Below are 25,532 nucleotides of genomic sequence, written 5' to 3'. Positions count from 1 at the left end.
GGCCTTCAAAATTAGAAGAGCCCATACCGCATATTTTGCAATAGTACACATTTTTAAAACAAATACCCCATTGATTGTTGTGGACAAGGTTGATTACATTTGTCCATGTAATTTTAAAGAAGATTTTTGTAAAAGTTAAGACAGGGGCTGAAAGAGATGAAAATAGCATAAAAGAATATAGTTATTCAGAATCTTTATGAAAAGTGGAATGTGGATTGTATTTGCTTATAGTTTCCTAGAAGGTCAAACATGACATCTGCCATCAAATATTAAGTAATCAGAAGATCAAAACAGAAAATACAAAACAAAACAAAAAGGAATAAGTATAAGGAGTACAAATATTTTATTCACTATACAGATTATACATATTTGATTGTATTGACAATGAAATAATGTTGTATTGGACTGTTATATGAATATAGTCAAATATTGCAATAAATAACAGGATGATTCTTATTTTTTAATTCCAACAATAGGATGGTTTTATCTTTGTTCCTAAAAATACCACCCATTCAATAAAGTTAAAATTTGGACACAAAAAGAAATCTACGGACTATTAAGGTCACACCAAATTATTAACATCTTCAAGATTGTATTCAGATGTTTAAAATAAATCATGATCATATCTAAAATTACACACAAATCTAATCATTTTAAAAAACAAATTTCCTACATAAAAATACATTTTTCAATAGTTACTTAAATCTAAGCATTCAGAATTTAGAAGTTTTTAAACTGCAAATATTCAGACTGTCAACAGTATTTTAATTCAGGATAAAAAGAATTATAATGAAGTATCTGATTAAAACAAAGTATTAATGTAATTTTTTATCTTAATCAATAAAATAACAAATGTAACAACAAATTGCCATAAAAATATACAAGATAACCCTGAGTTAAAAACAAATTAAGGAATCGGACAAAAAAGAAGTAATTTTCAAGTAAATCTCATGCAAGAAGAAAAGGAAAGTTTAATACTGTTGCACTTTCTTCAAATCCCGGAATTTTTAATGCTAGTTCTTCTATCAGATGTTGACTCACAATTAAATATAAGAAAAATTGCAGCTTGCTTCAATTGAATTTTTGTTTTAAATGTCTCCATCATAACACTTACTTCATCCCAATTTAAATGTATCTCCAATCAAACTACAGAGAAAATCTGCATGAAGGTTATTAAAAATCCAAATGAAAATTACAATTTATAAATTGTGTTTGCCCACTGTGCTTTCCCTTAGCAATTATCTCTATCCTTGTTCCATATAGATAAATACCACAAAGATACCCTTCTTATAAATAACTAATTCTACATACAAAACAAGAAATTAAAAAAAATGCATATAAATTTTTAAAACTTAAAATTAGACTAGTTATTGAAAATATTATAAAGTTAGATACTATAATTTTTTTGTGAGGATAAAATACTGCAATTTCATGTTTGAAATATAAGGCCAAAAATTCCATGTCAGCTTCATATAGAAACATGTGAACTATGTACAATAAACATTAAGATGTCTGATATCAAATCAGTTAAACATTTACTTTTTTCCATAGCATACAAGTTGTTATCGCAGCAAATCTTGATTCAATTATGAAATTTACTCGTGAAAAACTTACAATGAATTTACAATGACACATATCATATAAAAAAAAATATTTCATAGTAATCATATACACAGTGGTCAACAGTAGTTTGGACAAAAGCTGCAAGGTACTGACAGTAATAATAAAATATAAAAGTCCATGTATAAAATACAGAATGTTAAATAACATTTAATGACTGAATTATCATTCACTTATATGATAGTATTTAGTGTTAAAATAACTATAAATATTACACAGTGGCAATCTAGATCTCTTCATTCTCTTGTAGTGTATCTAAGTAATATAAGTTAACAACATACTGATAGTATATACACAACGAACAATAACACACACAAATGAAATGATGCGTAATTACAACTTTAGAGTATCAGAAAAAGGTTCAAAGTTCATTCTAGGTTAAAAGTTCATTCAAATGCTTTTTATCGTCTTGTTGCAGCCTTGATGTTCTGAAATATATATAAAAAAAAAAATATTATTCTTAACATAACATGCAACTATTTATCTATCATACAATTTTATAAAAAGACAGTGTCTACTAGTTGACTGGTACCTAGCTGGGAACAGTAGCTCTTAGGTCCTGATACTTTTTGACAATTTGGAGACAATAGAACTAAGGACTTCGCCAATTACAAAATTTTTAGAATTGCAACTTAAGTTCAGGTCACCCTTATTTCTAAAATGTCATTCTTTTATTGCCTGTGCATAGCTCCTCAATGTATATAGTTCGTTTTGTTAGATGTTTTTCTAAATATAGAAAAAAAACTAGATGTGTCAAAGCGACACAAATGGCCCCGTGTCAAAAAGTTGAAAAATCTGCAATATCAAAAACACATGTGGACACAAAAACAGTGTTTCATTATAACAAGAATTTTTATTTCTTTTGCTTGGTTAAGTCAACAACTTCAGTGAAAACATTTCCATGTGTTGAACATTTATTAGTAACTGATCTTTATCATAGTTTTTTCTCTCAATGCAGGTCATTGCCTCATTACCTACATTTTTATTTTTATTTCTCGCATATCAAAAATCAGCTCAAAATCTGGAGGCGTATAGAAAAAAAGTCTGTATAACTGTGATTTTCAACAAATTTCAAAGTTGTAAACCCTTAACTTTTGTAAAAATTAGCGGAGCAGAACGAAACTTAAACTTGATCTGTAACTCATCATGAGTAACTCACATACCAAAACTCAGTCCAATATCTGAAAGCATTTAGAAAAAGTCTGTATAACTATGATTTTCAACAATTTATCAAAGTCCATAGCCTGTAATTTCGGCAAAAATTAGCCGAGCGGAACAAAACTTTAACTTGATCTGTAAATCATCTTGGTTAACTCGCATGCCAAAAATCATCCCAATATCTGAAAGCGTTTAGAAAAAAGGTCTGTATAACTGTGATTTTCAACAATTTATCAAAGTCCAAAGCCTGTAATTTCAACAAAAATTAGCCGAGCGGAACAAAGCTTAAACTTCATCTGTAACTCATCATGGTGAACTCACATACAAAAAATCAGCCCAATATCTGAAAGAGTTTAGAAAAAGTCTGTATAACTGTGATTCTCAACAATATTATCAAAGTCCAAAGCCTGTAATTTTGGCAAAAACTAGCAGAGCAAAAAGAAACTTAAACTTGATCTGTAACTCATCATGGTGAACTCACATACCATAAATCAGCCCAATATCTGAAGGCGTTTAGAAAAAAACTCTGTATAATGGTTTGTTGCGGAATGGCGGAATTACGGACAAGGGTAAAACTATATGGCACCGACAACTTCGTTGTGGGGCCATAAAAATATTATATGATTAACCTACCATTACTGAGGGGCCAGATGGGGAGTCTCATCAAGATTCATGAGTTGATTTTTTTGTCAATCACGATTCACATAAAATTAATTTCCATGATCATGAAAATATAAAAAAAAACGGATTACGATAGCAAAAATGCGCTGATCACGAAGAACGAAAATAACCCATCAGGCCCCTCATGAATTACTTATTGACCTCAAATCAAGTGTATCCAAATCTTATAAACTCAAATACCCTATTTACAAAGACCATAAGCAAATGCATATCATTTTAAAATGTGTTTGTCTGAAACCTATCAAGTATGGAATTTCATGTTGACTCATGAAGTTTTACAAGTAATCCTTATATTTGAATAATTCTACTCTGAACAATTTTTCAGCTGACAAATTTGCTATTTCTACACCAACTAAGGTTACAACAGTGGTTTGTTTTGATTGATTGATTCCTGCTTTCCTTACATTTTTATACCTTTGGCTTCAACAACTTTTGGATCAGAGTGTACCTGATCAAATTGTGCATCGACATACAGAAATTCTCACAGATCTATTTCATCAAACTGAACCTATGTTTATTATATAAATATTAAAAGAGATATAGCAATTAAATTTCATGAAATAGCTAGTAGGTTGACCCTTATCATTTAGAAGCCAGAAGAACAAGAATGTGTCCAAAGTACACGGATGCCCCACTCGCACTATCATTTTCCATGTTCAATGGACCGCAAAATTGGATAAAAAATATAATTAGGCATTAAAATTAGAAAGATCATATCATAAGGAACATGTGTACTAAGTTTCAAGTTGATTGGACTTCAACTTCATCAAAAACTACCTTGACCAAAAACTTAAACCTGAAACATGCACTTTCATTTTCTATGTTCAGTGGATCGTGAAATTGGGGTCAAAAGTTTAATTTGGCTTTAAAATTAGAAAGATCATATCATAAGGAACATGTGTACTAAGTTTCAAGTTGATTGGACTTCAACTTCATCAAAAACTACCTTGACCAAAAACTTTAACCTGAAGCGGGACAGACGGACAAACGAACAGACGGACGGACGAACAAACGAATGGACGAACGGACGGACGGACGCACAGACCAGAAAACATAATGCCCCTCTACTATCGTAGGTGGGGCATAAAAACTGACAAACACATTAGCAGATTCAATATAATGAATATAAGAGCATGCTTGAGTTGTTTTTAGCCAGGGTTTTGAAGTCTGATTTCTTGACTGACCTTTGAAATATTAATTCCTGTCAAACTTTCTACAACATGAGGAATCTTCTCCATGATATCCAGAACTTCTCCAGCGACCTTGGAAGCTCCTACTGGTCCCTTACCACTGGAAACCATGGTGATCTTCTTACAGTTAGTCAATGGGGCTGAAATCTCAGCAGCAATCTATAACATAATGGCAAATATTTAACTTCATGCAAACTAATATTCAGATTATTTATATTTTACACTTGTAAACTAGTTCTGGCTCATGGTTGAAATCAATCATAAAAATTTCATTATCAAATAATTGTTTTATCTTTAAATAAATGAAGAATGTGTCCCCAAATAAAGGGACATAACTCAAGAACAATAAAAAGTGACACTACACAAATGTGTACTTGATCTGAGTTTTGTGGTAATAAGTATTGAGTATTGTGTATAGGTCTCATACACTATGTTACAGAACGGAAACTTAAATAATTTGTAATTTTTTCATTTATAAAGGGGCATAACTCTATAATGATTAAAATAATTCCATCAAAATTCAACTAGCTTTGTATTTTGTGGTAAAGCATTGTGTATAAGTTTCATTGCATTTGGTTGAGGCAACTTGAGTTAGAGAATGAAAGCTAAACATTTTGCATTGTTTTCCATTTATAAAGGGGCATAACTCTTGAATGGTTAAAGTGAGGCTACCAAAATTCACATATGTATCTGTATTTTGTGGTAATAAGCATTGAGTATAAGTTTCATAACATTTGGTTGATGCAAACTTTAGTTAGAAAACGGAAACTAAAACTTTTGCAAATTTTTCATTTATAAAGGGGCATAACTCTAGTATGGTATAGGTGATACTACCAAAATTTAGCCTTGATCTGTGTTATGTTGTAATAAGCATTTTGTATAAGTTTCATAACATTTGGTTGAGACAAACTCTAGTTAGAGAATGGAAACCAATTTTGGGACGTACGCACAGATGGACAAGGGTAAGCCGTAATATTCCCTCCACTACAGCAGGGATATAATAAAAATAAAATCTAAAGCAAACGACTGACCAGATTTCATTACAAATAAAATAGGGCATTAAGATAGATAAGATGTCTAATCTTTTGTTCCTGGAATCAGCAAATGCTTCTAGCGAAGACAGTTGTTTGAAATTTTCCCACCCATGATAAAAAAATTGTGGCAAGTCTATCTTGAATTAACAATTTTACATAATCACAGAACAGATAACCAAAATATCATCCCCATGATTTTAAGAACTGTTTAGACTGAAAAGAAGTAGACAGTAAATAAATATACTGATTTTTATCCATTGAAATGAAAATAAATGTAAACCTTTGGTAGTGTTTCTAGAATCATGTCAACCATAGCAGCATCTTGGTAATCTTTCCAGGCATCAGCCTTCTTGGCCATCTGTTCAGCTTCAGCTTTAGCCTTGGCTTCAATGGAGTAGGCTTCGGCATCACCCCTCAACTACAATCAAAATCAATTCTAGTAAAAATATATTTGATAAATTGATAAATTAAATTAAAAAAAATATAAGGTCCAATATTCAATGGTTCATTAATAAGAATTAAAACATTTTCAATCCCCAAGTTTTTCCTGTTCTTATTTTCAATCCGACATTTACATGGATCCATCATAATGCAAAGATACGAATACCATATATATTTGGATGAGATTTGCTTCAGTAGTTTCTATGAACATATGTGTAAAAGCTTTAGTTTTAATGACAATATAGGAAAAATTTAACAAATTACATTCTAAAATTAATTTATTCCTTGCTTCGTCATCTAAAATTTATTTGTGATGTTTCTTCAGTTATAAAATTGCTTTTAAAAAGAATTGTTAAATGTTTATTTCAACAGTATCCAAGAAACTTAAATTTTAAAGTAAGATAATGTCTTTACTAAAGTAATTATACCTTGACGGACTCTGCTTCAGCTTCAGCTTCCAGAACAATTCTCTTTCTATAATATATAAAACAGTTCAACATGGCATACAAAATATAGTCAATATTGACCTATATAAATGACACAAGAAAACATACGAATACATGTACTGATTTCATATTCAACTTGAAATAATTTCAAACAATTATGGTTTAAACAAAATGTTTTAGTTGTTTCAAGACTAGTGTGATAAATGCTTGTTGTCATGGGAAAGACAATATAGTGATTTATTGGGGTTTGCTTGACATCCAGTGGCAAATACATCTATTTATGAGAAGAGATATATTTTCTTTGAGGTTTTTATGCTGACTTTTCACACTGACTTAAAACTTTAATCAGAGTGTTGGTGAGCACTGAAGGTTAAAGATAACTTTAATTTTGCAATGTGAAATTAAAATAATCATTAAATAGCAATGACACACATTTAGGCAATTTCTTTAATTTGATTTTTCTTCCTTTTTAATAATTGTAGTTGACTGATAATGGTTTAGATTATTTTTTTCTTGCAATCTTTAACAAAAAATCTTTATGCCTTACCTATTAGCCTCAGCAATTTTTTCCAGTCTAAATTTCTCTGCTTCAGCTGGTTTACGGATTTGTGCGTCAAGTTCTCGTTCACGTCTGGTGATTTCCTGCTCTTGTAACTGAATCTGTTGTGACCTTTCAATGACCTTGATTTGCATCTGTTCTTCTTTGATGGCCTGTTTAGTTTTGGCAGCCTTTTGATAATAAATAGAAATGACAATAAGATGTTTGAAATGACAAATTTCTTGTTACACTTTCTTCGGTTTTCATATCAATATCATTAATTTTCTTCATTGGCCATATTGCAGTGTTTCATAGAATAAATTTTCAACAGAATCATCTTTTGTTTTACAAAAATATTCATAGATTTAATTTAACAAATGAATAAAAATAACCTGTAAGTCATAAGCTAGTTCTGAAGTTGCAGCTTTTGTTTGGATTTCCAGGTCATAATGTGCCTTCTTCAACTCGAAATCTCTCTGGGCCTTTGCAATTTCTACATCATTAGCATAACGAGCAGTCATTCTTGCCTCTTCTGCAATGGCTTCCTGTTTTAAAATGTATCATAAAATAATGATATACATGTACAAACATTAAATTCTTTAATCAAGATTGCAATAAATATTTATATAAAAAATTTCCCACCAAAATGATTTATTATTAACATCATTTTGGAACAATCTAAACTTTAAGGTAAAAACTGCTTCATGGATTTATTTCACTATTGCTTTTAGGCAATCAAATTTTAAAAGATGGACTGGGCCTTATAAAAAAGTATACAGAGAGAGATATGTTATAACTTGGATATATGGAGCTAAAATAAATATGGATCTACCTCCCTCTCCTTATATTCTCATGCCAAATCGTAGAATTATCATTAGGGAAACACCTTTTCTACACCTACATGGCGCTATACATTTTTTGTATTTTTATTGATTTTTAGTTCTTTGACCAGTAGGGATTTTCCTTTTTGTCCAAAAACAATTTGCCTTTCAAATTATATTTTTTATAAGTTATATATAAGATACATTTTTTGTAATAGCAACAAGATAGCAAGTCATATCTTCCAACATAATGTGTTACTGTATTTTCCATATTTGATGCATTTTTAAAAGTATATTACCAATACACATCAAACTACTTGAATCAAAAGTTAAACATTAGTATACTAAACCTAGAAATTAAGGTCAAACTGAGGGCTAAACCTAGAAATTAAGGTCAAACTGAGGGCTAAACCTAGAAATTAAGGTCAAACTGAGGGCTAAACATAGAAATTAAGGTCAAACTGAGGGCTAAACATAGAAATTAAGGTCAAACAACTTATTTGTTCTAATTCCCAACTTAGCATGATGATAGTGAAGTTTTATGTAGATCTACAATGCTATCATCAACAACCATACTGACTTACTAGTGACCGATATTAGCTTATAAGTGTATGTAACAAAACATCAATAGTGTTATATAATATCAAATCTATAGGGAAATCAATCAAAATTTGAAAATTAATTATTCATATATTTAAAGACATATTAGACATGTTGGAGATATCATTGTTTCTACAAACATATCTCATATTGACATTGGAAACATAAATCAATAGAAATTAATGCATGATCAATTAGACATTCCTATGAGAATAATAGGCATGCTTATAGAACTAGACTGATATTGATCTGATCAGAAATAAACATGAAAACTACAACAGTATTTATATTCAGAGAAAAATAGATTACCAAAAAAATCTATTTCAGTCAAACAAGAGAAATCATTTACATTTGTTTTCACTATGCAAATAAACAACCAGTTATGTTTTTTTCAGTGTGATAGTTAAGTGAGTGCAAATGTTCTAATGGACCTTAGTATAGAATATAGATGCTTAACAATACTATCAATGGTCAGAAGAATTGTCATGACTAGGAAAGGAAGCAAATAAAAGACTATTGGATGAAAAACTTCTTTAAATTTTTTGTGTAAAACATTAGTTCTCATTTATAACGAAAGATACTTAAGTTATTTATAAATCAATAATAATAAACTCGCTAGATATTGATATTTATTCAGTATTTTCAATTTTACTTTATTTTTTTCACAGAACTAGTATATCATTAGTAAACATTTATTACAAGTAAATCTTCACATATATACACATTCTTATCGATTTGAAAACATTTAGCACCTTATTTAGCAGTGTTTCACATCACGAAAACAGAATATTACTGAACAGGGCAAGTCTTAATAATCTGCCTTAGCACCGCTACATAAAAGCGATTCTATTTATAGTTTGGCAGGCAAAAAATTTCCCCATTGATATGTTCTTATATTTTTTTAATTGCAAATAGAAAAGTTTTCTAATGGGTTTAGTTAAGTTTAACAGTCACTTAAGGGCATATGTTACAGTGACAGGGGAGGTAATGAAGTTACTAACGTAAAATGTTATTTTTGAGATGTCAAACTGCACCATATCGGGAAAAGATGCATTTTTTGACTGATTTTCATCATTCAAACTGATTTAACTTTTAAACGAGTTCATGGACCCCGTTGTTTTAAAATGACATTTGGTTTGATTGCGTATGAAGATTATTTGTACCAAATTTCATGAAAAGTCAATGATGGATTTTTTTTTAAATTCCATAAATATACAGCTAAAACTTTTGTTTTTTTCTACATTCATGAACATTTGATAAATTTCAGTTATTTCTAAACAAAATATTCCATAAATTTATAGGATACTTGTTTAAAAGAGAACTTATAAACAATTTAACAAAAAACAGCTTGTGTTTATCTTTTAAAACAAAAAAGTTATGCATTTCTGTCGAGAGGAAAAATTCCTCAGAATTTTTAGCAAATATCTGAAATTCGACCCCAATTTACTCAAAAAGTAGCACACGAAGGCATATTTTTTATTACATATTTGATTTAAACAGGTCAAAAATAGCCTATATATCTCAAAGGAAAAAATTCTCACAGTCAGAAATAAACTGTGGGATATGCCGAATTCTATACTTGAAGTATTTGAGAATCAAAATGCTCTTCCAGATATGACCAAAGCAGACATATTAAGGTTCTACCTCCATTTATTCTATATTTAGTTGATTTTTACAGCAGTCTTAAAATCTTTATCAATTTCAAAAGAACTATTGATATTAACAGTTATGAAGAAACTCGTTAAAAAAATTATAGATGCATAAAAACATGAGTTTCAAACTCATTCCTCTATATATAGCTATTAAACTAAAGTTTCCTACCCCAAGGTCTTTTTGACAGTCAGTTACTAGACCTGTTTTTGTCTTTAGTGAAACAGGTAGAAACAAGGTTTTAAATCATGTATCTAGGGAAACTTGCTTCTTGTAAACTCAAAATCTTACACAATCCCAACTGACTACTTTTTGCCAGAGAATGTGTTCCTTTTTATTATGTATCGACATAGAGTTTCCAGATACCAAGACAAGCACATGACATGCACATGAGAGCTCAATATGCATGTATCATTTATTTATAGCTACCACTAAAACAATTCATATTCAAACTAAAGAGCTGTTCTAGAGCATTAGAAAATTAAAATGATAAAAGAAAAATGATGACATGTGTGAGTGTATTAATGTAAGCAAGCCTAGAACAACACAATGATGAATTACATGTATAAAGGTATCAAATAAGAGATATTGGAATTTCACATTCAAACATCAGTTAAGTTTAATTTATTCCACTAGTTTATCAGTTATTGTACACATTGTACATTCTAACTCCTTAATTGTGTAATTAGCTTTTACTAATATAAAATACTTTACCAGATAGTCACATGACAAAGGATTGTCACATGATGACTTCAAACATAAAACAGGACAGTATGGAATGATACAGTATGGAGTTAAACATTGATTGTTGGTATTGGGATAAGTTTAAATTGTTTTGATTCATGTTATGAGAGAAAAGTAACAGTTTGTAAAAACTCATCAAGGTTACCAGGTTTATAATTTAGTATGCCATACACATGCATGTTTTGTCTACACAAGACTCTTTAATGGCACACAAAACAGTTTAAAGGCAAAATTAAAAATGAAGTTGAAAAAAATTAAAAACCAAATGTTTAAAGCTATCTATTCCCCAGGGTAGAAACAAATTGGTGTTTCAAATGACAAAACTTGTATGGACAGAAAACTAAATGAAAATGACTGAACAATAATATATTATGTCAGTATAGGTGTGCTGACTACCATGACTACTGGGCTTGCAGTACCATCAAAGACAGATGAAACGGGATCAAGGACTGATACATGGTATAAATGGGGAATAGCACAGCATACATGTATATTGATGCATGGTACCGTATTGGGAAAGTTTAAGCATGGAATGATACAAGGTAAATTAAATATCTACTGATACATAGTATATGATTGGTTAAAGGCATAGGTTTGCATTTCATTCTAATAATCAATCAGTTTCTTTATCAACTTTACTGCTTGAACAGGTCATAAATGTTACAGACATCAGTCACATGATGTGCATGAATAATTGTTTTTTGGATGATATTTCAATAAGATGGCATATCAACAAAAAAGTAAAGTTGATTCAGGTAAAAATATCTAATAGAAGCATGTATGTAGTATGTATGTACATGCTTTTTTCACAGAGATCCATTAGTCTTGACAGGACTGTAGATTTATTATGTGAAGGAGTCCATGTTCCAACAGATGCACATGGTCATGGCAGAAAATCTATAAAAAAATACCATATGCCAGGCTTAAAAAAAAAAATAATTTTACTGATACAAGGAACAAATATAGCCACGTCATGCACTAATATGAAAGTTCAGGAGAAAGAAATCAAATCCTAATCATGGTAAATAGTCAATGTAGTGTCAGTACATTCTACAATACATAGCTGAAAATCATTCATCTAGATACCAATTCTTAAAATTTCTGACTTTTACCTTTTTTACAAAGTTTAGGTGGCTTGCAAAGTAAATTGATTTTTTTAATTCTGATTTTTTAAAATTTTAATTACCATTTTCAAAATTGTATAAAAACTCATGAATATATCATATATCTTAAATCAATATGACATATTGAGATTAAATAATATTTCACCTATTTATATTACAGAAAGCAGTGATATTAAATGTTAGCAGCATATCTGCTGAAGTGTGAATGTGATTTCCTAATAATTCCTCCCACTCACTGAGAGGGCAGCACACAACAAGATACCTTAATACCGGCATCTCTTCTGGCCTCTGCCTCACCAATACGGGCATCTCGCTTAACTTGAGCAGTACGAGCTAATCCAAGTGACTTCAAATATCCCTAATGAAAAAGGTTAGTACTTGAGAGAACAGGGTTTTTCATAAATAAATGTACAATGTATACAAGCAGCAAGCAGTGACTGCATTCTTTTGTCTGCCGTGTATAATATTCCTGAAATAAATATGTAATTTATGTGCGATAAACTTCACCTTGATTCCAGCATCACGCTTGGCTTCAGCTTCACCAATTCTAGCAGCACTTTTTACTTCAGCAGTACGTTTCATACCCAAAGCATGTAGATAACCCTGAAATTTGTAATGCATTTACCAATCATTTCTCAAGTTAAATTTGAAAAATAAATTCTGATATGACATCTCTTAACCTGAGTATCTGATAGAACCATTTCCTTTCCAAAGCTACTAAATAATTATAAACATATGCGTTATTCTGATTCAGGTTGATAAACAATGTCACTGCATATGTAATACCAAATATTTTTCTACAAGCTGTAAACATATAAAATGACAAAAATAATGTTCAAATGAAATTAGATTGAAGTAAACAGCATATGAATAGATCATTGCTTAGTATACATGTAACAACAGAATACACACTGAAATGTCTCACCAGTTTCACCGACTGGAATATTTTTTGTATATGACATAATGAATAGCATTTTTAAACAGTTCATATTTTTTACATTTTGCTCTAGACGAATTCATATTCTTGGTACTGCTTTCAGAAGTAAGAAAAATATACAAAACATTAAATGTGAATATAATACATGTAGCATGAAACCTTTGAAACAAGTTTCTAAAAACTTCCATGAAACAAGTTTGTTATAATATATATGCCTACCTCACTATCCCTGATGTCAGTAATGGTATAACTGACAACAAATATTCCCATGTTCACCAAGTCAGATGATGCCACCTCAAACACAGCCTTCGAAAACTTCTTACGATCTTTGTAGATTTCCTGATCAAAACAAAACAATCATTATATATAGTTTTTGTGCCTTTGTGACAGAAAACATCTATGGATAAAGGTTTCTAATGCTCGGCTCAATATTAATTGACATATAATTTTCTTACAGTGTACCTCCTATACATTTCTAGGAATGTGATGGGTTAAAAGCGCCCACGTGGAGACCCTGTATATTTCATATTAGGTTAGTAGGGAGACAGGTCTTATCTCATACACGGTTAGTAGTGGTGTTACATCCCTTTATATACCATATAAGGTAGTAGGGAAGCTGGGCTTATTTCATACACAGTTAGTAGTGGTGTTACGTTCCTTTATAAAACCAAAACGGTACTGAGAAAAAATTCTAAAAGTTTCAACAGACAAAGAAATTGATGATTAAGATTGTAATAAATTCATAAAGCACATTAAAACCTAACAAGTTGTTATTGTTGGTATCTGTTTTTGCAAGATCAATGGAAGTATATAGTTTCTTAATGCTAACAGTATTGAAGACTTGCTCATTTTGATAGGTCACTAGTCTAAATTTCACACGTTAAGATAAATTCGTTATAAAGTGTGCTAGTTACCTTATACAGTATATATGGGGTCAGTAAATTCCATATGGGGTGAGAGCGAAGATCCCCATATACTAGCACACTATGTAACCAATAATATTGCTTGAAACAAGATTTAAATGTTTAATTTTTCCACCACATAAGTTCCATACAAATAAAAATTTAGCATTGCATAAAAATAGATTGCACTTAAAGTATTTTATCTGAACCATTGTTTACTGTTTATTCTTCTATGTAACGTTCACTAAAAAACAATTAAACTAAAAATGACATTTCCATATTAACACATTGTCTTCAACATCACACAGACATCTACATTATGTCAATGCCTGTTGCAAGACGACTTAACTTAAATCTAAATTTTCAGACTTTTTCTGAAGAGAATATTTTGTTTTTATGATGGCAAATGACACCATAATACCAATGTTATTACTACAAACAATGGTCCCATTAGCCAATCCATTATGTACAAGTCATGACAAAATGGGATGTCTTATAGTTTCAGTTTACTAAATTTACTCTGCCACATGGTAAAGTGCCATTTCAAAGTCAATAAATTGCTTCGCTGAGCAAAACTGGATACACAGATGTCCAACCCTGAAAAGTTGGGACCAAAATGGACACAATATTTAAGCTTGATACAGGTCTGAATTTGGATTGTAATTAAATTTTTGACACATAATAGGTTTCTAATAATAACTGTATTCAAAGAACTTCAAATTGGTTGTATGATTTGAATTTATATTCATTTTTTTGCTTTTGTGCAATGCTTATGCTGTTGCAAATTGACCCCCCCCCCAAAAAAAAAAAAAATATTTGAAGAAATTTTCTTAAAATTCTGAAATCTGAAATGAGTTGGGACCATAACCCCCAAAATCAATCCCAACCTTCCTTTAGTGGCTATAAACCCTGTATTAAAATTTTATTGATTTCTGTTTACTTATACTATTTATTATCCGGAAACCATTTATTTCCGGACGAGGCTGACGATGACACGACGACAACTTGGTAGCAATATACGACCAAATTTATTTATTTTTTGCCGTCTTATAAAAACTAGGACAATGGTTGTGATTGAGTGTAACCAAAGTGTACATACTTCAACTGTCATGTTTCCCATGATAGCTCTCTGATGTCCTTCAAGTGTCTCCTGGGCAACATTTCTTATCTGGGCTTCTGACTTCCCCAAAAATAGCTCACAAGCAGATGCTAACATGTCCTGGTTGGATCCTTGAATTTTTACCTATAATAAAAGTTGTAAAAATATAAATGATTATGCTAAAAAGCATCTTCATACATCATGTACATATACAATACTTTATGTATTATGTTAACAATTCAAACTGAGAAGCTAAATTAGTCTTGAAACAATGTCATATATAGATATTTAAAATTACGTTTATTGCTTGATCTAAATTTAGAAGTAAATGTTTAATATTGATGGTTTTCAAATCTCAAAATTACATTAAAATTGTCACTCTATTTTTTTTTTTGAAAATATAAAAGGAATTATCTTTTAAGACTAAGAGAAATATCTTAAAACAAATTTTGAAATATTACTGCTACATTGTATCTGAAATGCAAGTTAAATGTAAAAATTGTGGTATAGAATATTATGCATAGTTTTCTATTACAAGAAAAATGTAGTTTCATATAACTTCAACTGTCTGAGTTAATCTAATGTGAATATATAGATAAATGTATTATTTGTGAACGTTTACTACGTAAAAGTGAAGATCTGCTCTATAATTACACATATAAGTCTGAAATAGGAAGAAATTTCATATTTGTCAATTTTTTTAAGAAATTGGTCATTTTTTTTACCTATTTTCATTGTTTTGTGTGTGGTGCTACCTTCACCTCTTATCAGTTAGTGAACCAACTCCTCTATTGAAATTTTTGTTCAAAATCAAAGAATATGGTTCAAAAGAATACTTGAGCAAAATCATTTTTTGGCGAATTAATTTTTCAGAAGACTGTCTTGAATTTGACCAAAATAGGAAAAGAATTAGGTTTTAGAGAAAATCACTTATATTGATGTCATACATACATCAAAAATAACGCAATGTGTGAAAATCTTTTTTTCACTGAAACAATTGGACATTTTAATGTATAATCTCACAGAACTTTCACAACATTTTTAAAGATAAACATTTCAGGGCCAAAATTTATATTAGTTTACTTAACAATATTAAAATATGACTTTAAGGTGAACATGGTGAAGGTCTATTTCAACAACAATTTATACAAAATCTATATAAAAGCAAATATTATGCACATCTTGAAACAACTGCATTTAAGGATTTAACATAAATGATTACAACCCTAGACAGGCAGAGAAGAAGTGGAAAGAGATGGTCAGTGCTGGACAGGATTTAAATATCATAACATTTGGTTAAGGTTTGTCATAACCTTTCTGCTTATAATAACAAAGAGATAACACCTCTAAATTTTGTTCTGAATACAGCTTAACTAGTACAATTTGAAGTTTTTGGTATTATCTAAATATATGTAAGTTATGTATGCATTTGTGTTTCAGAAAGTTAAACACTTTTTTCAGTTACAGTTACACTGTGAATGCATTCATGTCAACCTTTAACCTTTAAGCTTGTCTGGCTTGGGCCACAATAAGATAAAAACTCATCTGACTTCTATTGTATTATTTAATCAAACTGTCCTTACCTGTGCTACGCCTTTAATAGATACAGCAACACCTTGCAGGGTGTACACGTTTGGAGAATCTATGTGGAGGGTCATAAGATTAAGGTCAAGCCTGAAAGCAAATCAGTTTCCTCCATTTCAACAGAAAAGTCATTACATTATACGCTGTAGTGGTCTACCGACAATGTATGCTTTATTATTTATTAACATGAAGACATGTCATGTAGTTTGATTACATTAAACAAAGGGAAGACAACCCTCTACTACAGCTATATGTACATGTGTAGTGAAGACTTACGTAAATATTTATACTTACTCACATTGTGACAGTGGATGATGGCAAAAAAGTCTAGACTTGCTGATAATTACCTTCTTACTCTAAATCAAGTGAACTGGTATGATGGGGAAAAACTCATGCAAAGGTGCAGGGGCCACGCTCAAGACAGCGAAATATGAAAACTAAACACATTTACATCCGGTATATCGGACTTCACTTCTTACCTGTGCAATCCCTTTCATAGAAACTGCTACTCCTTGTAATGTATACACATTAGGACTGTCTATATGGAGAGTCATTAAATTAAGGCGGACTCTGAAATCACATAGCTCTCAAAATCAACAGAAAACCATGCAAGTTTCAAGTGATCTTTTTTGATACTTTGAAAATTTGTCGGCAATATTGGTTAAATATAGACACATAACAGACAGAAAAGAAGTGTTTTATGGAAGTTAAAAAAAACTTGCTAAAGGGATGATAATTTTTATCTTGTAAATATTTGCTATTCATAATAATTCAAAGGAAATATTTAACATCTTGAATGGCCAAGTTTTTAATTCATTTTCAGTTCTCAATATTGAATTTGAAGAAATTTCCAAAGCATCATTATGCACAGAAAAAATTCTATAATTCAACCCAAAACATGGGGTTTCTTCATCTGCAGGCTCAGACCATGCACTACATCACCTGGGCAATACCAAGTACTGAAATAGCTACACCATGTTGTGTATAGACATTTGAGCTCTCTACATGGATAGTCATGGTATTCAGTGATAATCTAAAAACAAAGCAGTTACAATGTATAAGCAAGTAGCAACAACAAAAACTAAACAAATCATAAAATGTCAACAAAGGATATAAGGTTAAGCATGCAAAACTAAAAAACACTGAGTAAGTATAGGAAGAAAATTGTTGGCAAAGCAATAGGTGTACATAATGCAATGTCTGCCAATATTGATTAGTTTATAAAAATGTTTAAACACATATGCTTATTTTAACAAAGACATGCGTACAAACAAGTAACTGCATTTCTTTTGCTTTACCAACAAAAAAGCATAATAGTATTGGTTAATACAAGACATGCAAGAAGTGGTAAATTATTTCACTGTTTAAGCACTTTGAAGATTAAACATGTTAAAGTATCTCAATCTGTACAGGGGAAAAAGGTAAATGGACAATTTCACGATCTCAGAAATCAAAATAAATTTTGCTTGGACTAAGCTGTCTCAAGGGTTCCTATGTCCCCCAAATTGCACATATTTTATCTTTTCAAGGTACAAATGTACCAGGCAATTACTTAAAAAGGCACTTTTTGGGGGGTTCTTAAAAACTCTTTATAAATATCTTATAGGAAATGAAGGCTTCAGAGCAAATACAATGCCATGTTCGTTATAATTAATTTCAAAGAATTGTACACATGAGAGTGCTAACAATGCAATTTTCCATATAATCAATATTTCCAAGGGCACAGTCTGCACCAAAAACTTTTTCAACTACTAGTCCGAAGACCAATATTCTGACATTTTTCTTATTTGGCCAAACAAAGTTTTGTAAAAATTTACTAGTCCAAATGAAATTTTACTAGTCTGGGGCATCGGACCAGTGGCTAACCGTACAGACTGGGGCATAATGTTAACTCTTTTAAAAATAATTGATTGGCACTGATTTAAATCTAGTCCAAGACATTTCTAATATATAAAGCTACATATGTATATGATATAAGTTTCCAAAAAATTTGACAAGAATTGTACATGTGAGAGCACTAACATTCCTACATCTCACAATCAAGATCATTCTTTGCAGCTGACACAGGGATAAATATTTGTATTTGACAGAAAAGATTTGATAAAGAGAAAATTACAAAAATCTAATATGAAAGAGAAATAACTAACTCTGACACAACACAAGGAAAAGTAACTGAAATTCATTAGAATAAAATGACAAAAAATGAGACATAATGAAAAACAACCAAATCAAAATCCATTTATATATCATATTTGCTGCATTTAAATTCAAATGTTGTAAAAAAAATTCAATAACCTCAAAAAAAAACAAATAAATTTATTATAATAATAAAAATTTATGTAACTTGAATGAGCATCACCTCATAATGCAAACTGAAAGAAACTACCACTTCTGGTTCCCAAAACCATGCATTTCTGGCTTCTGTTAGTATGTGAAAAATGCAAATGTTAGCAAGTGGATGCCTTGTCCAATAAAATGAGTTCTTAATTTGTCAAAGTTGGTTCTTTAAATGCAATGTGTAATATAGTATCTTTAAAATCTAATACATGTGTACTTCTTCAACTATCAGGTTGGCTTTTTTTTAATATAAAAAGATGAATTTTTATTACATGTACTAATTTTTGCTTGACAAGAATTTTGGGCCAAATCTATATAATGTCTTAGTATACATGTACAATGATAAAAATTTGAAAATGCCAACAGAATTGCATGTACAAGATAAATTTCATTTGAAATGCATGTATATAGAATCATCATGACCCTCAAAACTTACTTTATTGGACTAAGAGAGATAAATTAAAGTGGAAAGTTCCAAACTTTTGAATATTGTAAAATGTTCTTTTCTCACCTGTGCAACACCAGTAACTGATATTGCTACACCAAATTGGGTGTACACATTTGGACTTTCAATGTGTAAAGTCATGGTGTTTAGGGAGAGTCTGAAAATCAAATGCTTCAAAATTAACAAAATTATACAAAACAACATAACCATTGCAAACATAAAACAAAACTAAACTAAAACAGGATTATGCAAATCTACACATAGATGCATAATTAATCTCTAATAGGGAAAACTGAACAAGGGATGCCAATATACAGGTCACCTGGAAAAATAGTGAGTGTTTATGATGCTTTGGGTCTCCCTTTCTAGTCATGATATTTCATAATATTTTAGATGCTGATGTTGTTTATGTTCAAAAATTTGGTCAAGACAAATATACCTATCATATTCCGTCAAAAATTTGGATTATTCATTCATATTTTCAAGTTCATTTTTCAAAACTCCAATTTATGTTGTCCATAAAAAGCACTTTTGTAGCTAAATTTTTGGTAAAATGCATTCTGACTATTAAAAAAAAGCTATCTATTTTTTTTAAATTTTATCAATTTTGTTATTGAGTACATTATATCTTTGAAACTGTATATGAGACAACAAAGTTTATGATCATATATAGATATAACTTAACTTGTTCACAGACAAAAATAAAAATGCATTTAAGAAGTGGGAAATTATTTAGTGTAAACAAAAAGGTAGCAAAAAATATTCTCTTTCATGAAATGAATTTCAACAATGCAAAAGAACAGCAATAAAACCAAAATATGGTGAGGCAATAAGACCAAAATGAGGCCAGGCAATAAAACCAAAACATGGCCAGGCAATAAAACCAAAACGTGGCCAGGCAATAAAACCAAAATATGGTCAGGCAATAAAACCAAAATATGGCCAGGCAATAACAACAGGAGGCAGCATCCCAAGGCAACAATACTCTACCTATAAAAACAAGAAGTTATACATATATATCACAATAAATAGTGACAGTCAGGGTAAATTAACTTACTTGAGCCGTGCCAGTAACTGACACTGCCACGCCCTGAGCAGTGTATACATGTGGACTCTCAATAGACAATGTCAAAGTGTTCAGATTCATTCTGGTCAGCACAAAAGAGTTAGTAATCATGTATCAGAAGCAAAGTTAACTTGTAATCTGATTTTAGAAGACATTACTACATGTACTTAGTTACTGCCCAAGAATTTATAAAAATCTTATGTTAAAATTAAGCAGTTGTGCCAATGAGACAACTGATCAAAGATACAAGAGGAAGTTAACAACTATAGGGGAATAACATGATATGATATGTTATGAATGCTTCCACCTAAATCACACCTCTTTCAAAATCACCTACAAAAATATATTCCAGTGATGACATCATGAAATATGTATTTAACCTCTATCTACATGTATAGTGGTATGATCAACAAAACATTTCACACCTTATTTGATGGTACTAACAAAACTGAAAGAAATTTAGAAACAATGTTGTTCCTTTTAACATGTTCTATTCATTTATATACATTTACATGTACAGGTACATTTGTATCTCAAAATCAAAAGTACAAGATTCTTTCATATTTGATCTGGACTGACTTTTATCCAATTTCAAATCTATTTTCAAACCAAAATATATGAAAAACCAGATACTCTGCAGGGCACAGCTTTATACAACCGCAGAGTTCGAACCCTGAACAGTTGGGCATGTATGGACACAACATTCAAGCTTGATACAGCTCTGAATTTGGATTGTTGACACAACATAGGTTTCTGACACAGAATGAATGTGGTCTAAGAACTTCAACTTATAAAAAACTTAAAAATTTTAAATTGAACATTTACCTATTCATGCTATTATGGTCCAATATTATCCAAAATCTAAATACATGGTTAGATTCAGTATATCAAAGAACCCCAAGAATGCAATTTTTGATGAAATCAAATAAAGTTCAATTTTGAACCCTTTAGACCTTAATGTGGACCAATTTGATAACCGGGCCCAAATATCAAAAATCTAAATAGATGGTTAGATTCAGCATATATCAAAGAACCCCATATATTCAATTTTTGTTGAAATCAGACAAAGTTTAATTTTGGACCCCGATTTGGACCAACTTGAAAACTGGGCCTATAATCAAAAATCTAAATACATGTTTAGATTCAGCGTATCAAAGAACCCCAAGAATTCAATTTTTGTTGAAATCAAACAAAGTTTAATTTTGGACCCGGATTTGAACCAACTTGAAAACTGGGTCCATAATCAAAAATCTAACATGGACCCTTTGGACCCCTAATTCCTAAACTGTTGGGACCAAAACTCCCAAAATCAATCCCAACCTTCCTTTTATGGTCATAAACCTTGTGTTTAAATTTCATAGATTTCTATTCATTTATACTAAAGTTATGGTGCGAAACCAAGAAAAATGCTTATTTGGTCCCCTTTTTGGTCCCTCATTCCTAAACTGTTGGGACCAAAACCCCAAAATCAATCCCATGAATCTTCCTTTTGTGGTCATAGCCTTTAAATTTCATAGATTTCTATTCACTGAAACTAAAGTTATAGTGAGAAAACCAATGTGTCTTTGGACAACGACGTCATATCAATATATGACCGCAAAAAATGTTTGCGGTCGTATAAGAAACAAGTCAAGGTAAATTGTATAAAGTTAATACTAACATGTCATTGGAGCATAAAATGTAGTTCATAATGATTTAACACAAAATATATACATGTTAGGCTAAAATAACAGTAATACAACACATGAATACATGTATTTCAAACATTGACCTACATTTAGCATTTAAAACTATTGTAAAAATGTACATGTATATTATATAAGCTGTATTCCTTCTGAATAAAGTACATGTATTATTATTATTAGTACTTGTCAGACATCATGGCCAATTACGTTCTTACACAAAATGGAAGTGAACATCGTACATGTACAATTACAATTTTTTTTACATCTGTATTTAATCTGAATCATGTTTGCAATGTTTTATTTACATAACAAATTATACATAAAGAAGTCTTAATGTATTAAAAGATTTCCGAGTACACTCTTAATATGTTGAAATTATCAATAATCCCATTATTTTATGGTCAATATATATAAATATAAGTGTTCTGTACTATATTTGTATATTTACCTCTGTAATTTCTGTATAACTGGCCATACAAAGCATCGACCACCAGGAACAAATAGTGATCTACCATGACAACATCCTACAATAGACAATAATTTCACTAAGTTACATTTCCAGTCATTTAATGTACCAGACCAAAATGTCCCTTAGGGTTTCCAACTCAAGCAACTGTCATTAGAAATGTTCAGTTTTGATGTAACAGCAACTTAACATTATCAAAAGTAAACAAACTGAAAGACAGTGAGATCTAAGAGTGAGATCTAAGAGAAAACTATAAAAGCCTTGATCGACCTGCATTTTTTCGGACAGTATAAACACAGCCTATTTTGTCAAAGTACATGTATATTGTCTCTATATTGTGATTGTAGTCCAAATAATTATGACATCTTCATGATCTTATAAGGCTATTATATTTTTTTCTTTGACGCCTTACATGGTCGCAGGAAGGCATCAAAGCAAAAATTTTAAATAGCCTTCCAAGACATCATAATTATTTAGACTATTGTCATTGATGAACCTCAATTTCAGAATTTGTCTAACGCCAGTAATCAGGCCTTTTTCATTGTCAATTTGTCATACATAATTTTCAAAGGGACAGTTTTAAATTTTTAATTAATCTTGCAATTTGTCATGATGGTTTTTCAGTCTTTGCGCATCAGTGCAGATTGAGTTAGTTTTCACTAATAATATGCCAGCTTTAGCTGGCACTTATGGTAGAAGCATCGTTTTGGAATAAAGAAAGATAACTCTCTATAGATCTACAAGACCCATCTGGAAAGTTTCATCACTCTCATTAAATCTCTTATGATTATTTTTTTTAAATGGCTGCCGAATTTAACGTTTCAACTAGAACTCGAAAAACGGGACACATCGGAATAATTTCAATGTTAAATACGACATGAGTTTTTGTTTTTTTACAATAACAAGAATTCAGAAAATTTTGGTAACTTGTGAAGTTTATTTAAATTTTATTGTACCACGGAAATTACAGAAGTTTGGACAACAACATCTGACGCCAAGTTTCGTCTGCTTTATTTTTCCATTATCAGTGAGGTCAAAACAAATTTCTTAAATAATCACAGGTACTAGCTTCATTTAAAGTCACAAAATCCTAATTAATGATAACATATTTAGAGTAAGAGTTCTGTCCTGGCCTGTCGGTCCAGCCATGAGAACACAGAAAAAACCTCTGCAAGCAATACATTTCAGGATTTTTTATAATGCCTTTAATGGCCAATGGGGGAAAACTCCAGTGCACTGGTTGACCATGACTACTTATGTACATTTGCCACATAAGGCCTAAAAAAAAAAATATGTGTTTCCGGTAACATCATTTTGAAAAATAGGGTCGGTAGGTCGGAATTCTTTTTTTTTTTTTTTTTTTTTTTTTTTGACATCGTAAATGAAATCCGGAAAATTATCATGGTTTTTCCAAGTCCGGATCCGTAATTAGTTTCAAATACCGGAAGTGTGCCATTTGCAATGTTTTTGAAGCACCTGCTGTGCAAATTTCTTGGATTTTAACCTATTTGGAATACCTTTTGACATTAATAAAATATTTTACTGGCTTTCTATGCAAGTAGAAGCAAGAGAGAAAAAATATTATGTCATCTATCAGAAGCCGGTGTCAAAAACGGGGTCGGTTGATACAATTTTTTAATATTTTTTTTTGAAGATCCAATAAAAAAGTTAGGGTCGGGGCTAAAAAACAGGGTCGGTCGGGTTACCGGAAACTTCGATCTTTTTTTTCTCGGCCTAATTCCCCATATCAAAGAACAGTGATAATGACATTGGTTATACTGTTGAATGTGATCATGATCACTGTTATTCATTGTACATGTAGCCCACAGACTTATACACCTTATCACTAATCCCGGCTGACCCGGCCGCTTGTACTTTAGAAGCATACAACAATCACTTTTCTATTGTGGCGTCAGATATATTGTTTATGACGTCAAAATTTTACGGGAACCTGTGTGATATCCAGTAATGGCGGACAAATAGTGATTAGGTGTATTCAAAACTTAACAAAATTTTAAAACAATAATTCACAATCTGTCTGGTTCTTAAAAAAAAGTTGGTGATAAAAATTTAAAATATAGGTGCAATTTGGGTACTCTCATATTAGCAACTTCACAGCTACAAATTTATTTTCATGACCTCCTTTGGCAAACTCCCAACAAATCTTTTCACTGATTGTGTCACATATAACTTTATCAGATCCAAAACTGTTTTATTTTCTTTCTCTAAGTTAAATCATAAAAGGAGACTTGAGTCTGAGTATTACATTTAAGTACAGACTGTATATATTGTATGATCCCATATTAAATTTTATTATGTATTTATGATGAGATGATGCCGTGATGGGACAGAGACAGAGTTGAAGTAGCAACCCATAAAAAAATGTTTCAGCGTCTATTTGAGGGATATGTATGACCGTAATTATGACCTGATTATAATAAAATCTTACCCGAAACAACCATTACTTCGTTCGGTCCACATGTTTCGAACCCCATGTTGCAGACTTTTGCAAATCTGTGAACCCAACCCCACAAAATTTATCCAAGTTCCTGTTTATGCAAGCCGAACTGAATGAAAAGCTTGTCGTTGATTGGCCGAAACAAAAAAAGGGTCAAGGTCGTCTAATTTCGCAAGCGCTGTTTATTTCACAATAATTAATATCACATGCCATGTGTATATTGACAAATAACGAGTTTCCATAAAAAAAAATATATTTTATTTTATGAATTTTTGAATCAATAATTGTATTCCGACTTACACTGGATATTGATTGTCACAACATTTTAGAATCAAAGTACTAACGTACTGTTAGCTGGTTAGGCCACCGGACAATTATATTTATCGATGCTTTAGTACAGGGACTTTCTGTATACAAAGTAAAGAAAGTGACTTTAGTCCCTGTTTAGTACAAGATAAAGTGAAATGGGATTATGTTTATTGCATTGTGTTTATCACCTTTTTTAA

General features: G+C 30.9%; 1 protein-coding gene across 4 annotated transcripts; it reads right to left on the bottom strand.

Annotated features, from left to right (window-relative positions):
* Nucleotides 1-326: 326 nt before the first annotated feature.
* On the bottom strand, nt 327-25,181 carry LOC139513005 (flotillin-1-like). Of its 4 annotated transcripts, none has more exons than XM_071301052.1 (12): nt 25,018-25,181; nt 22,551-22,626; nt 19,418-19,508; nt 14,986-15,129; nt 13,204-13,323; nt 12,555-12,650; nt 7,501-7,653; nt 7,118-7,299; nt 6,553-6,598; nt 5,964-6,101; nt 4,644-4,808; nt 327-2,048 (listed from the first exon to the last, which is right to left on the bottom strand). In XM_071301052.1, exons 1-12 carry the CDS (start codon nt 25,061-25,063, stop codon nt 2,022-2,024), a joined length of 1,284 nt encoding a protein of 427 aa, XP_071157153.1. In that variant the 5' UTR covers nt 25,064-25,181; the 3' UTR covers nt 327-2,021. The 4 variants fall into 4 exon arrangements, with proteins under 4 accessions (XP_071157153.1, XP_071157152.1, XP_071157155.1 ...); XM_071301051.1 differs by lacking the exon at nt 12,555-12,650 and adding an exon at nt 12,310-12,405; XM_071301054.1 differs by lacking the exon at nt 19,418-19,508 and adding an exon at nt 16,569-16,659 and having other exon boundaries at nt 25,018-25,160.
* Nucleotides 25,182-25,532: the final 351 nt, after the last annotated feature.

Source organism: Mytilus edulis, chromosome 2, assembly GCF_963676685.1.
Source record: "Mytilus edulis chromosome 2, xbMytEdul2.2, whole genome shotgun sequence".
Taxonomy (NCBI): Eukaryota; Metazoa; Mollusca; class Bivalvia; order Mytilida; family Mytilidae; genus Mytilus; species Mytilus edulis.
This window is presented reverse-complemented; position numbering and strand designations above follow the sequence as displayed.

Coding starts and splice junctions, on each gene's coding strand:
- LOC139513005 (XM_071301052.1), bottom strand. CDS start 25,063: ATGGGGTTCGAAACATGTGGACCGAACGAAGTAATGGTTGTTTCGG. Junction 22,627..25,017: donor CGAAGTAATGGTTGTTTCGG/GTAAGATTTTAT, acceptor TGTCTATTGTAG/GATGTTGTCATGGTAGATCA. Junction 19,509..22,550: donor GTTATACAGAAATTACAGAG/GTAAATATACAA, acceptor TTTGATTTTCAG/ACTCTCCCTAAACACCATGA.